At 37.4% G+C, this 13,375-nt stretch overlaps 1 protein-coding gene across 1 annotated transcript in view; it reads right to left on the reverse strand.

Annotated features, from left to right (window-relative positions):
* The window catches only part of LOC133071017 (uncharacterized), a 343,915-nt gene that overhangs the window by 206,094 nt on the left and 124,446 nt on the right, over window positions 1–13,375 (reverse strand). Inside the window, exon 2 of the mRNA XM_061163233.1 lies at window positions 7,518–7,581. Coding sequence (XP_061019216.1) covers window positions 7,518–7,581 — 64 coding nt within the window. The remainder of the gene's footprint in view (window positions 1–7,517; window positions 7,582–13,375) is intronic.

Genomic DNA, 13,375 nt, shown 5'->3' on the forward strand with positions numbered 1-13,375 from the left:
CTAAGTAACTGTTTTCCATCTGCAGTTACAATCAAAGAAAGTGGATAGTCAGACAAACTGAGGATCAGGTTTCCAGGGATGAAAGAAGAGGGGCAGATACAAATCAGAGTGGAAATTAAAAGTCTTTGGAAATTCAGAAGGATCTCCCCAAAGCATGAATCCTATGAAGGGAGGAGAATTCAACATGTGGCTGAGGCTTGGCAGGCTAGTCCCTGAACTCACAGCTCACAAGGCCTGGCAAAAGCTGCCTCCTTTCAGAATGGATGATAGAGGCAGAGACGAGAACAGAGACTCAGGGACTCCTCACAGTGCTAAGGCTGCAGGCTCCCTCCTCTATCCCAGGAGAAGGCCTAGCTCAGGATCTTTGCCTTATCTTCAGTTAATATTTGCACAGACTTAGACAGGCTATAGAACAGCTCTTCCTAGGCTTTCATTTCCCTGGGAGCTCAGCCTCTCTGATGTGCTAGGAAGATGTCTGAAGGGACAAAATCCACCTGTCCATTCATTCATTCATTCATTCACTATTTGGACAGATGTCTCTTGGTTACCAATTATGGGCCTGGTACTCTAAGTATTGATGAAATAAAGATAGGTTAATTATCATTAAGATATCCCAGTCTAGAAGGAGAAAAGAAATAAGTAATAGATAAGGCAGACACAGCAAAATGTTAATTGTAGAATCCATAAGGTGGGATTATTTGCTTTCGATTTTTCTGTAATTTTGAAAGCCTTTATAATAAACTGTTGAAAAAAATAAATTACAATACAACATGGCAAGTGCTTATTGACACTGAATCTACAGTGAGGAGGTCACCATTTTTCTAATGATTATTAATGGGAATAGCACAAAGAGAGACGTGTAGTCAAATAAGTTTGGTTAAAGTAAGTCAAGTAACATTTGGTTAAACAAAAGTAAACCTGTTCTTTACTGCTTCATGTATTGATAGCTCCAAGACATTCTAGGCCACATGACTCCTCTAAGACCAAATGTGTAGAATCTCCCAGGTTTATTTGACCATACGACACTTCCCCTACCCCCTGCAGAAATGTCATGGGGTTACACTGGTAGTGTTATATCTACTGTACATGGGGATTCCTTCTTCAGCTCACAGGAGTTTATTTTTCTCACGTATGGCTGTTTAATGCATACAAGCTAGTATTACAGCACCATGTTCACGCATAGAAACACTGGGTGATAGCCTTATATAATACAAAGATCAGAAACACAAAAATGAATTAAGAAAAAACAAACATGAAGACTCACTTCAAACAAATGCTTAAGCAAAATTTAAGCACTTAAATAACATTAGTTAAGGACCCCGAAATGAGAAAGGGGCATCTCAGTCCAGACTGACATACAGGAGAAGAAAAGCAGTAGCGAAACACTGCAGGCAGCAAAGAAAGATTTTTTGCCCTGTGGGTTTGGAGTCCTCTGATGAAGGAGATGGATATCAGAGCCCACAAGATAGTATTCAGAATGATTCCTAAATAGGACTGTATAGTAAAATATACATAATTCTCATCCAAGATGACATTTTCAAATCCTTCTGTTTTTGTTTTTTTTTTTTTTTTCCTCTAAGTCCCAAATGAAAGAGCCCTCCTAAGTACTGGGTAAGGTATGCATATGTCTGCATTGGTAGGAACCTTCCAGACAATATCTGTTCAATTTTGCTTCAGAGAGTGGGTAAACGAAATAGATGATTCCCAAGAATGTTCTCTTAACAAGCCGAACTTCCCTCTTGCACTACCACATCTTCTATAATCACAGAGGTATAACAAACATTACACTTTACCCTAGTTATTTGTTTACATTTTCATAGGGAACACTCTGTGTAGTACATTACAATGATCTATGTATGCACTGGCCTCCCTAATCAAACTGTGAGCTTACTGAAGAGGGGCCTGTACATTTTTTTTCCATTTCAAATCCCATGTGCAAATTCCGAAGGTCCTGGTATGCCGCTCTAAAGAGCTTGGATCTTATCCCAAGAGCAATTGGAAGCGCTAGAGGCTTTTAAATAAGGTCAGTTTTTAATAGGACCAGATTTGCATTTAGAAAGCCCTTTGGCTGGATTGTAGAAAGTAGATTAGAGGCAAGAAGCCAGGTGGCAGAGAGGCCAGAGAGAAGGCTACTTCAGCCATGCAGGTGAGAGGAGGAGAGGCCTGAAATTAGGGCTGCCATAGACCAGGGGGCAGTCAGAGGGTTTCAGGAGGTAGCATGGGCTGGATTTGATAACTCACATGATGCTAGAGATAAGGAAGAAGGGACAGCCTTAATTGACAGATGTTTCTTGCTTTGGTGATACCAGTAACTGAAAAGAGGGAATGTTGGAGAGAGAACCAGACTGTGGAGAGCAGAAAATTATTATGTTCATCACAAACAGTCTTTTTTGGAAGAAAATTCTGTGCTGTGGAAACACTGGGGAATGTGTGTGTGTGAGTTGCTCTGTCGTGCCTGACTCTTTGTGACCCCATGGGCCATAGCCCATCAGACTCCTCTGTCCATGGGATTTTCCAAGCAAGAATATAAATGGTGTCTAACTTACTACTAGACTCCAATTGTTTATAAGTCGATTGCTAGAAACTGGAATGCATTTTCCCAAAAGAAGCAACATTATAGACTCTGATTTGAGCCTAAAGGCTACTTCCACCCCAGTGGCCACATAGTATGGTTATCAATTCTGTGGGAAGCAAGGCAATGTTGAGGGAAAAGCCCTGGGTACATAGGAAGAAGGCTTATGACCTAGACCAAGGTTCATCACTGACTAAGATCATCATTTGCTTAGTTACGTTCTCTTTCAATAAAATGAAGAGTCAAAATAATGCTCTGCTTACAGCCAGTTGGAAAATATTTTGTATACTGTAAATTTTTAAATGTAAAATTTGAAGTTATCTGGTACTTCAAAAGGGTAAATGATTCAGGATAGCTGTGCTTGAAACACAGGTGAGAGTTTATTCCTTAGAACATGAAACAAAATTTTTTTTTCTAAAATATTAATCACTCTGTAGGTATAGAAAGATTTCCAAAATACAGCCTCTGTTACAGAGCACACTGAACATGAGACTAGGACTTCAAAACTACCGATACTTGTTGAGTAAAGGTTTATGATCTTATTTTCATGTGGCTGCTCGACTGGTTTCTTCCTCATCTTCCAACAACGTACTCAACATCTTTGTTTGTCAAATAAGCTTGTCACATTTAACATACCCAGAATGATTCTTGATTCTAACCCATGCCCCAACTGCAAACCTGCTCCACTCTCAGACCGCCTAATCTCAATGAATGGCAGCACCAGTTGGCTATGGGCTCTGATCAAAATCCTTGGGAGTCAGCCTTGACTGCTCTCTTTTATTCCCAGTATTCAATCTATCAGCCAACACTGACCGTTCTACTTTCAAGGTCAATTCTTACTCCAACCATTTCTCATCATCTCTATGCGACCTCTGTGGCTGAGTCACCATCATTTGTCCTATAAATTATCACAAGAGCCTCCTAACGTTCCTTCCTGTCATGTATTCCTCAAGTAGTGGCCAGTATGGCCATGTGTATAATTCATGTCACCTCTTTGCTCAAAACCCTCCAAAGGATCAGAATAAAATCCAAACTTATTTTAATGATCTATAAACCCCAGTAATCCAACCCATTTCTCCTGTGTCCCTACTCCTAAGAGTAGCACAAGTCTTGACCCAGAGCCTTTGTTCTGATAGTTTCCTTTCCCTCAAACTCTCCCTTTGATATATGCAAGGTCACCCTCTTTATCCCATTCTCTGTTCAAACTTCATGTCACTAGAGAGGCCCTCTGATTTCCTTCAATAAAGCAGCCAGCATCCTCCAGTTCCATCAGTCTCTATTTCACTGTTGGACTTTATTTTTCTCTATAGCATTGTAATGACCCTTGCATATTATATATGTATTTGCACATAATATTTCAAGTGCTACAGACTTCTGCCAGTCTGAAAGGTTAGCCATCTGCAACAAGAAACACAGAAAAAAAAAAAATGCTTTGAAACTTGCTTAGCCACTTGACAGAGAAAGTTCATGCTTGTGTTTTCCATGTCCTTTTAATTTTTTGAAAAATTTTCAAAATACCAGTCTGTAAGATATTAGATTTTTTTTTTAATTTTTAAGGGAAAATAAAAAACATCATTCTTCAAAGATTATGCAAAAAGCACTGGCTTAAGTCACGTGCTGGACTGTAAGCCCCAGGAGAAGAGGGATGCTTTTATCACATGTTCACTAAACACCTACAGTGTCCCTAGCCCTGTACTAATCTCTGGGAGTTAAACTTGAATAAGATATAGGCAATGCCCTCTAGGAACTCACAGTTCAGTGGAGAAGAGAAATATGTATAAACAAACAACAGTTGAGTGTAGAAGTCCAACAGTGCAGAGAAAGTACGTACCACTCATGATTTATAGGGTTTTATATTTACACACCTGAAAAAAAAAACAACGCCGGAAGTGGGTGATAAACAGGGAATAAGTAGTCCCGGAGAGCATTTTTGGGAAGTCCTTGCGCTGCACTGGTATGTGTCTCTCAATTCAGGTGAGTACCTTTGTGCCTCTTCCTTTAGCATCACCTTACATATTATATACCTATTTGTTCATTGTTTACATCAATGGTAATCAGAGTATGGTCCACAGCCTGTTTGTTACTCAACTGACACAACCCCTTTTCATCCTTTCTGTCTTTCACACATATCACATATTTATGCTCCCTATCCAGAGATGAGTCTTCACTCTCCCATGTTGGTGTGGCAAGAGGTGAGAGCTCCTGTGGGTAAGAATTCCTCCTAAGTGGCAGAAGTTGTAAGCAAGAAGTAGGAGGACAAAATAACTCCTGAGATCCCAAAGCTTACAAATATCTGCCAGGAAACCATTGTTTATTTCACATTCTCTGGACCAAAGTAAAAACATCACAACTCCCAGCACTGCTCTAAAAGAGGGCATCTCATTTCATTAAAAACAAATGCAATATATTTCTGTCTTTGTGCCAGTACCATACTGTCTTGATGACTGTGGCTTTGTAGTAGAGTCTGAAGTCAGGCAGGTTGAGTCCTCCAGTTCCATTCTTCTTTCTCAAGATTACTTTAGCTATTTGAGGTTTTTTGTGTTTCCATACAAATTGTGAAATTATTTGTTCTAGTTCTGTGAAAAATACCGTTGGTAGCTTGATAGGGATTGCATTGAATCTATAGATTGCTTTGGGTAGAATAGCCATTTTGACAATATTGATTCTTCCAATCCATGAACACGGTATGTTTCTCCATCTGTTTGTGTCCTCTTTGATTTCTTTCATCAGTGTTTTATAGTTTTCTATGTATAGGTCTTTTGTTTCTTTAGGTAGATATACTCCTAAGTATTTTATTCTTTTTGTTGCAATGGTGAATGGTATTGTTTCCTTAATTTCTCTTTCTGTTTTCTCATTGTTAGTGTATAGGAATGCAAGGGATATCTGTGTGTTAATTTTATATCCTGCAACTTTACTATATTTGTTGATTAGCTCTAGTAATTTTCTGGTAGAGTCTTTACGGTTAAACCCAGAGATAAATCCACAAACCTATGGACACCTTATCTTCAACAAAGGAGGCAAAAATATACAATGGAAAAAAGACAACCTCTTTAACAAGTGGTGCTGGGAAAACTGGTCAACCACTTGTAAAAGAATGAAACTAGAACACTTTCTAACACCATACACAAAAATAAACTCAAAATGGGTTAAAGATCTAAATGTAAGACCAGAAACTATAAAACTCCTAGAGGAGAACATAGGCAAAACCCTCTTCGACATAAATCGCAGCAGGATCCTCTATGACCCACCTCCCAGAATATTGGAAATAAAAGCAAAACTAAACAAATGGGACCTAATGAAACTTAAAAGCTTTTGCACAACAAAGGAAACTATAAGCAAGGTGAAAAGACAGCCCTCAGATTGGGAGAAAATAATAGCAAATGAAGAAACAGACAAAAGATTAATCTCAAAAATATACAAGCAACTCCTGCAGCTCAACTCCAGAAAAATAAATGACCCAATTAAAAAATGGGCCAAAGAACTAAACAGACATTTCTCTAAAGAAGACATACAGATGGCTAACAAACACATGAAAAGATGCTCAACATCACTCATTATCAGAGAAATGCAAATCAAAACCACAGTGAGGTACCATTACACGCCAGTCAGGATGGCTGCTATCCAAAAGTCTACAAGCAATAAATGCTGGAGAGGGTGTGGAGAAAAGGAAACCCTCTTACACTGTTGGTGGGAATGCAAACTAGTACAGCCGCTATGGAGAACAGTGTGGAGATTTCTTAAAAAGCTGGAAATAGAACTGCCATATGACCCAGCAATCCCACTTCTGGGCATACACACCGAGGAAACCAGATCTGAAAGAGACACGTGCACCCCAATGTTCATCGCAGCACTGTTTATAACAGCCAGGACATGAAAGCAACCTAGATGCCCATCAGCAGACAAATGAATAAGGAAGCTGTGGTACATATACACCATGGAACATTACTCAGCCGTTAAAAAGAATTCATTTGAATCAGTTCTAATGAGATGGATGAAATTGGAGCCCATTATACAGAGTGAAGTAAGCCAGAAAGACAAAGACCAATATAGTATACTAACGTATATACATCAAATTTAGAAAGATGGTAGTGATAACCCTATATGCAAAACAGAAAAAGAGACACAGATGTACAGAACAGACTTTTAGACTCTGTGGGAGAAGGTGAGGGTGGGATGTTTCAAGGGAACAGCATCGAAACATGTATATTATCCAGGGTGAAACAGATCACCAGCCCAGGTTGGATGCATGAGACAAGTGCTCGGGCCTGGTACGCTGGGAAGACCCAGAGGGATCGGGTAGAGAGGGAGGTGGGAGGGGGGATCAGGATGGGGAATACATGTAAATCCATGGCTGATTCATGTCAATGTATGACAAAAACCACTATAACATTGTAAAGTAATTAGCCTCCAACTAACAAAAAATAAATGGGGGAAAAAAAAAATGTACTTCAACAGTCAGGACACAGAAGCAATCTAAATGTCCATCAATGGATGACATGGAATATTAGTCAGCCTTAAAAAAAGAACAAAATAATGCCATTTGCAGTGACATGAATGGATCTAGACACTATCATACTGAGTGAAGTAAGTCAGACAAAGACAAATACTACCTGATATCATTTATATGTGGAAATCTAAAAAACCTATGGTACAAAGGAATTTACTTACAAAACAAAAATAGACTCACAGATTGGGAGGTTGGAATTGACCTGGACACATTACTATATATAAAACAGATAATAAGGACCTACTGGGTAGCACAGGGAGCTCTACACAGTACTCTAATGCCTATACGGGAAAAGACTCAAAATAAGAATTGATATAACTGATTCATTTTGCTGTAAACCTGAAACTAACACAACAGTGAATCAACAATATTCCAATAAAAATTAAATTAAAACAACAACAGCAACAACAACAACAAAAAAAAACAAAGTCATCTCACCATCTCCACTGCAAACCTGGAAGTACTTTGAAGGTACGAATGCAGTTTTTATAATGGTTCTTATCTACAAAAATACAACACACATTTAGTACAACACTGTGCAATCCAGGAGCCCTCAACACTAGGGTATTTTAATACTTATTTAAAACTTACTCTTTTCCAAAAAAAAATTATTTGAGACATTCAGTTCAGTCACTCAGTCGAGTCCTACTCTTGGCGACCCCATGGACTGCAGCATGCCAGGTTTCCCAGTCCATCATCAACTCCCGGAGCTTGCTAAAATTCATGTTCATCAAGTCGGTGATGCCATCCAACCATCTCATCCTCTGTCGTCCCCTTCTCCTCCTGCCTTCCATGTTTCCCAGTATCAGGGTCTTATCCAGTCAGTCAGTTCTTCGCATCAGGTGGCCAAAGTGTTGAAACTTCAGCTTCAGCATCAGTCCTTCCAATGACTATTCAAGACTGATTTCCATTAAGATTGACTTGTTTGATCTCCTTGCAGTCCAAGGGACTCTAGAGCATCTTCTCTAATATCACAGTTCAAAAGCATCAATTCTTCGGCACTCAGCTTTCTTTATAGTCCAACTCTCACATCCATACATGACTACTGGAAAAACCATAGCTTTGACTAGACAGACCTTTGTCAGCAAAGTAATGTCTCTGCTTTTTAATATGCTGTTTAGGTTGGTCATAGCTTTTCTTCCAAAGAGCAAGTGTCTTTTAATTTCATGGCCGCAGTCACCATCTGAAGTGATTTTAGAGCTCAATAAACTAAAGTCTATCACTGTTTCCATTGTTTCTTCATCTATTTTCTATGGAGTGATGGGACCGGATGCCATGATCTTAGCTTAATTAATAATTAACAGCAAAAAAAAAAAAAAAAGGATGAAAACAAGGATTTATTGATCAAGGCATGTTGTATAGACCTTTGATTACTTAATCTTCACAATGTACCTGGGAGAGAGGGAGGTTATTCCCATGAAACAAATGAGGAAACAGGCTCAGGGGAGATGGATGGGGAGATCAGACTTCAAATCATATTGCCTTGTTACAGAGCTATGGACTTAAGTATGGCTCTGGAAGAAAATATGATAGCAATAATGACTACTACAGTTCCTACAACCGCAATATAATTATTTACAAATATTTTGGTTTCAAAATTTCTAGAGATAAAGCATCCAAGAGGAGGAGGAGAAGAAGAAAGAGGAAGAAGAGAACAATGGAAAGGAGGGGCAGGAGGAGAAAGAGGAAACTGATTTTCCTGATGCTTTCTGTATCTGAAAAACAGAAAGCATCTCCACTTCTCAGAGGTAAAATTTCTCACATGAGACTTCAGATTAAAAGTAATAGAAAAAATATGGCTGTCAACAATTTATTCATTTGTTCAACACTACTGAGCGTCCTGTGTGTCTGGCATTATGCCAGAAGCCGAAGTTCTCGGGGATACAATAGAAAACAAGGACTCCTGGTCTCACAGAGCTTAGAGTTCTCCAACAAACACAGATGGGACTGTGTCTTTTCTCAATAACAATGCTGTTATTTTGAAATAACAATTCACCAAAATAAAAATATTCAACTCTCCATAATATCCAGGGACTAATGATAAGTGGACTTCAGTCAAATCTCTTGGTAAGTTGCTAAACTAACACAGCTCAAGGACATCACATTTTGGAGGAGCTAATTTGATGCAAAGACAAAATATACAGCAGTGGATAGAAAATGTGCCCCTTTATCCTTTTTCCCCCAGATACTCCATCTCACAGCCTGGCTTAATTGAGGTCACAGTCCTGACTCAGACCCATACACAGGGTTTTCTGTGTTGCTGATGGAAGAAAGATCCATTTGTTTTAGATGCCAAATTAGCAGATAGAAGAACTGTGATCAAGCTCTGGAAAGTTGAGGATCCAAACCAATTTCATTGAAATGGTTCACAAGTAAATTCATATTAACTAAGATTCCTTTTTGCTTTCCTGCTTTAGTCATCTCCAGTTGTCCCCAAACACATTTATACACACCATGACACACAATAGGACAAAAAACATTCCACAGTACTGTACAAGAAACAAATGTATGATTGGATTGGGACAGCACAGTCCTTATTTGCTTCATTTTAATGGGACTCTTTCCTTCCAACATGCTAGACTTTAGTTTACTATTAAGTATAATTATAGCCACTTATTCACTGAACAGTGAATGAGTACTTCTTGTGTACTAGGCATTATACTAGTACTAGAGAGGCTCTCAGGAAGCTTATACTCTAATGCAGAAACAGAGCAGACAAACAAAATGTGGTAAACACGTTTCTATAATAGAAATGGAACTAAGCTGTGGAGCCCAAAGAAAGAATGTAGTGATGATTATTAGATAAAGTATTATACAATATTATAATCATGGTGAAAAATGAAAGCAGAACAGACACTGTAAAATTTTACATTTCAACAAAACAAAGCATTTTTATTTCCTTGTTCCCTTCCTGCCTTTATCTATGTTCAAAGTTGAATTCCTCAGTATACATATAGTTTTATTATTTTTGTTTGTTATGTATTAAGAATATCTATAATTGTTCTTTATAATTACCATATAATAGTCTATTTATAATTTTCATATCAAGTTCTCTATTGTTGAACACTAAGACTGTTTCTAAACTCTTCTGTATAAGTGACATTGTAGTATACATCCTTCTTTTTTTAATCACATTTTTCCCTAGCATAAAATCAGAAACAAAATTTAAAATATCAACATTTTATAATTATTCATTCACTTTTGCCTTATTGTTTCCTAAAAGGGTTGTATTCATTCACCATGCCAGTATTAACAGATATATAATTGCAACCTCAAGCAGTTTATTATTCCAAGTTATTATTTTAATATATATACATATAAATATAAGTTCTTTGCTAAACTAGTATGGTCAAACATTTCCCAAAAGCTTTGCATATTAATCTTTTGTGAACTGTCAGATTCTTCTTTCAAGGTGTGCTTATTCTTCCTATAATAAAAGCATTGTTATCATGTTGCTGTAAATGATTTTTCATAATATATTGTTACTTTTTTTTTCTTGAACAGATATTGTATTTCGGTTAAATCAGACTATCTTCAATTTTGTGATTTAATCTCTCAAAACTTCTAATGTAAGCATCACTCCAGAATAATATATTGATTTCCATTTCCTATTACATTGTCTTACTAGGTTTTTTAATGGCGTTTGCTAACTCTTCTATTCTCTAATTCAAATATATTTTCAGGATTTGTGTGTGTTTAATTACATGATACTACCTCACTATTTCAATTACTGCGTATTTTCTCATGTTTTAATACGGGATGCACTAGACCACTTTGTTCATCATTCTTTGATTTTTTAGGCTTTTTTTCAGATGAATTCAATAATCATTTGATGCCATTGCAAGGAATTCTTAAGAGGTTTTTATTGGTAATGATTTAAATTTATAAATGCATTTTAGAGAAATAACCATTACAGAATTAACTTTCTCAATAAGAGGATCTTATATCTTCTTTAAGTTGAATCCATGATCTGAAATCAAACAGCCTGAATTTATGTTTGGCACAGGAGAAATTAGCAAAAATTAAATTTTTTGTCTCTCAATTTTCTCAACTTTTCCTTCTTTTTTACATAAAAAGGAGCATATGGCAAGTATTGTAAAATATGTACTTTTCTTTATGTGATCCTCTTTACCTTCCTCTATTTAACTTTTTGATACTTCTGTTGGTATTCAAGAGGGTTTCATTTTTTGTGTGCTAGTAGCTACCATCACCTTGTAATCTGTTTCCTTATTCAGGTTTCTGCTATTTAGATTTTCACCTTTAAACATATCCTTTGACTTTTAGATTGTTGTTTAGCTGCTAAGTCATGTCTGACTTTGCGACTCTATGGACTATAGCCCACCAGGCTCTTCTGTCCATGGGATTTCCCAGGCAAGAATACTGGAGTGACTTGCCATTTCCTTCTCCAGGGGATCTGCTTGATCCAGGGACGAAACACATGTTTCCTGCATTGGTGGGCAGATTCTTTACCAGTGACCCACCAAGGAAGCCTGACTTTCACATTACTTATGAGTCAATCACTGAGCTTTTATTTTTCTTTCTCTTCCCCCTTGTTACGCTACTTCTACTTTGTAAAAGAAAACGTATAAAAGTTATACCTTCTATATTGTTATTGGTTTTAGGCCCTGCTTTATATTTTTTAAGTGTGACATCCACAATTAGATATATTCAATGCTGACCAACCGCCAAACTCTCCCCAGTCACAGCATCCTTGAAGGAAGTTCATCCTTTATTACATTCATCAGGAAGTGCAGTGTTCCCTGAATTCTTGTATGTGCAAAACTATTTTTCCTCATTCTTGATTTTTAAGTCCTTCACTAGCATTTTACTTCCTTAAGCCCCTTGAAAACAGCACTCCATTACTGTCTGTCTTTATATTTCGCTGTTGAAAATTCTGATGCCCTGATTTTTTTCTTTTAAGCGACTTTTTCTTTTTACTGGAAGTCCACATGCTGTTTCACAATTTATTGTTAAAGACTTTGATTTAGAATTGCTTGTTCTGGGTCAATTATTCCAGGTATTTATGGTGAACTCTTTCAATATATAGATTTAGGTCTTTTCTCCAGAAATTCTTCTTAGATTATAATTTTAAATAATAGTTCTCTTCCATTATCGCATTTTAATTCTTCAGTTCTAGATATTTTGGATCTTCTTTGCTATGAAAGTGAAAGTGGTTCAGTCGTGTCTGACTCTTTGTGACCCCATGGACTATACAGTCCATGGAATTCTCCAGGCCAGAATACTGGAGTGCGTAGTCGTTCCTTTCTCCAGGGGATCTTCCCAACTCAAGGATCAGACCCAGGTCTCCCACATTGCAGGTGGATTCTTTACCAGGTGAGTTATTACTTCTTTCAACATTTTAACCTTCCATTATTTTGTTATTTTTCTCCTAGCTATTTTCTTTCCACTTCCCAACTCCTCTTACTGTATTTTCAGTTGAGTCTATTCTCCTTAAGCCCCTTGCATTTTGTCTTCATTTCTGAGATGATTTTGCCTTTTCTTCCAAACTCCTTTTGACTGTATTCAACACTAACATCCAGTCTTATTGGACGTTCTGTCTATTGCAATTATAAATTCTTGAGTTTTCGTCTTTGGTTTTTTTTTGAGAAAGTTTTTCCTGTCTACTTGATTGAGGATATTCAAGTCCAGTTGGAGTAATATGTTATAGTTTTCCTAGGCTTCATTATTGAGTTGAGGGGAAGATTTTTTGCTTTGTTTTCTTCTCATCTAGTAGATATCATCTATTCAGTTTTCAATGTCTTAGAGTTTTCTGACCAGCAATAACTGGTTATGTAAGCAGAAGTGATGGGTTTAAATGGCTTATCAGGTTTCCTAGTTCAAAAGTACCTTCTTCTACTGCTATGTGAAGTCAACTCTTTTAATCAGTCCTTAAACAAAGGTTTCATTTGGATGGAGGCTGCAGATAAGGGCTGATGTGTCTTCTAATTTCATGATTATCCTTTGTTTCTAAAATATGCTTTATTTGCACAGCTTTCTGCTTTCCATTTAGCACCAAGGCTCCAAAGACAGCTTCTCCCTCCAAATCAGCCTCCTCTTCCCCCAAAGCAGTGGCTTCTCAAACTGCTACTCTTAGTCTACATACTTTAAACTCTCTCTGTTTTGAGTCGCTAGAAACCAGTGCTCCAATGAATATGTCTCAGAACCACTTTCAGTATTTCCCCACTAAGGGGAGGTCTCCTTCTTTATAAGGGTGATTTTATTTGATTCCACCAATGTTAGGATTATCTCTACCCCATTCTTCTTTTTCAGGAAATCTCTACAAAACTCTTCTCCAG

This window comes from Dama dama, chromosome 16, assembly GCF_033118175.1.
Source record: "Dama dama isolate Ldn47 chromosome 16, ASM3311817v1, whole genome shotgun sequence".
NCBI lineage: Eukaryota > Metazoa > Chordata > Mammalia > Artiodactyla > Cervidae > Dama > Dama dama.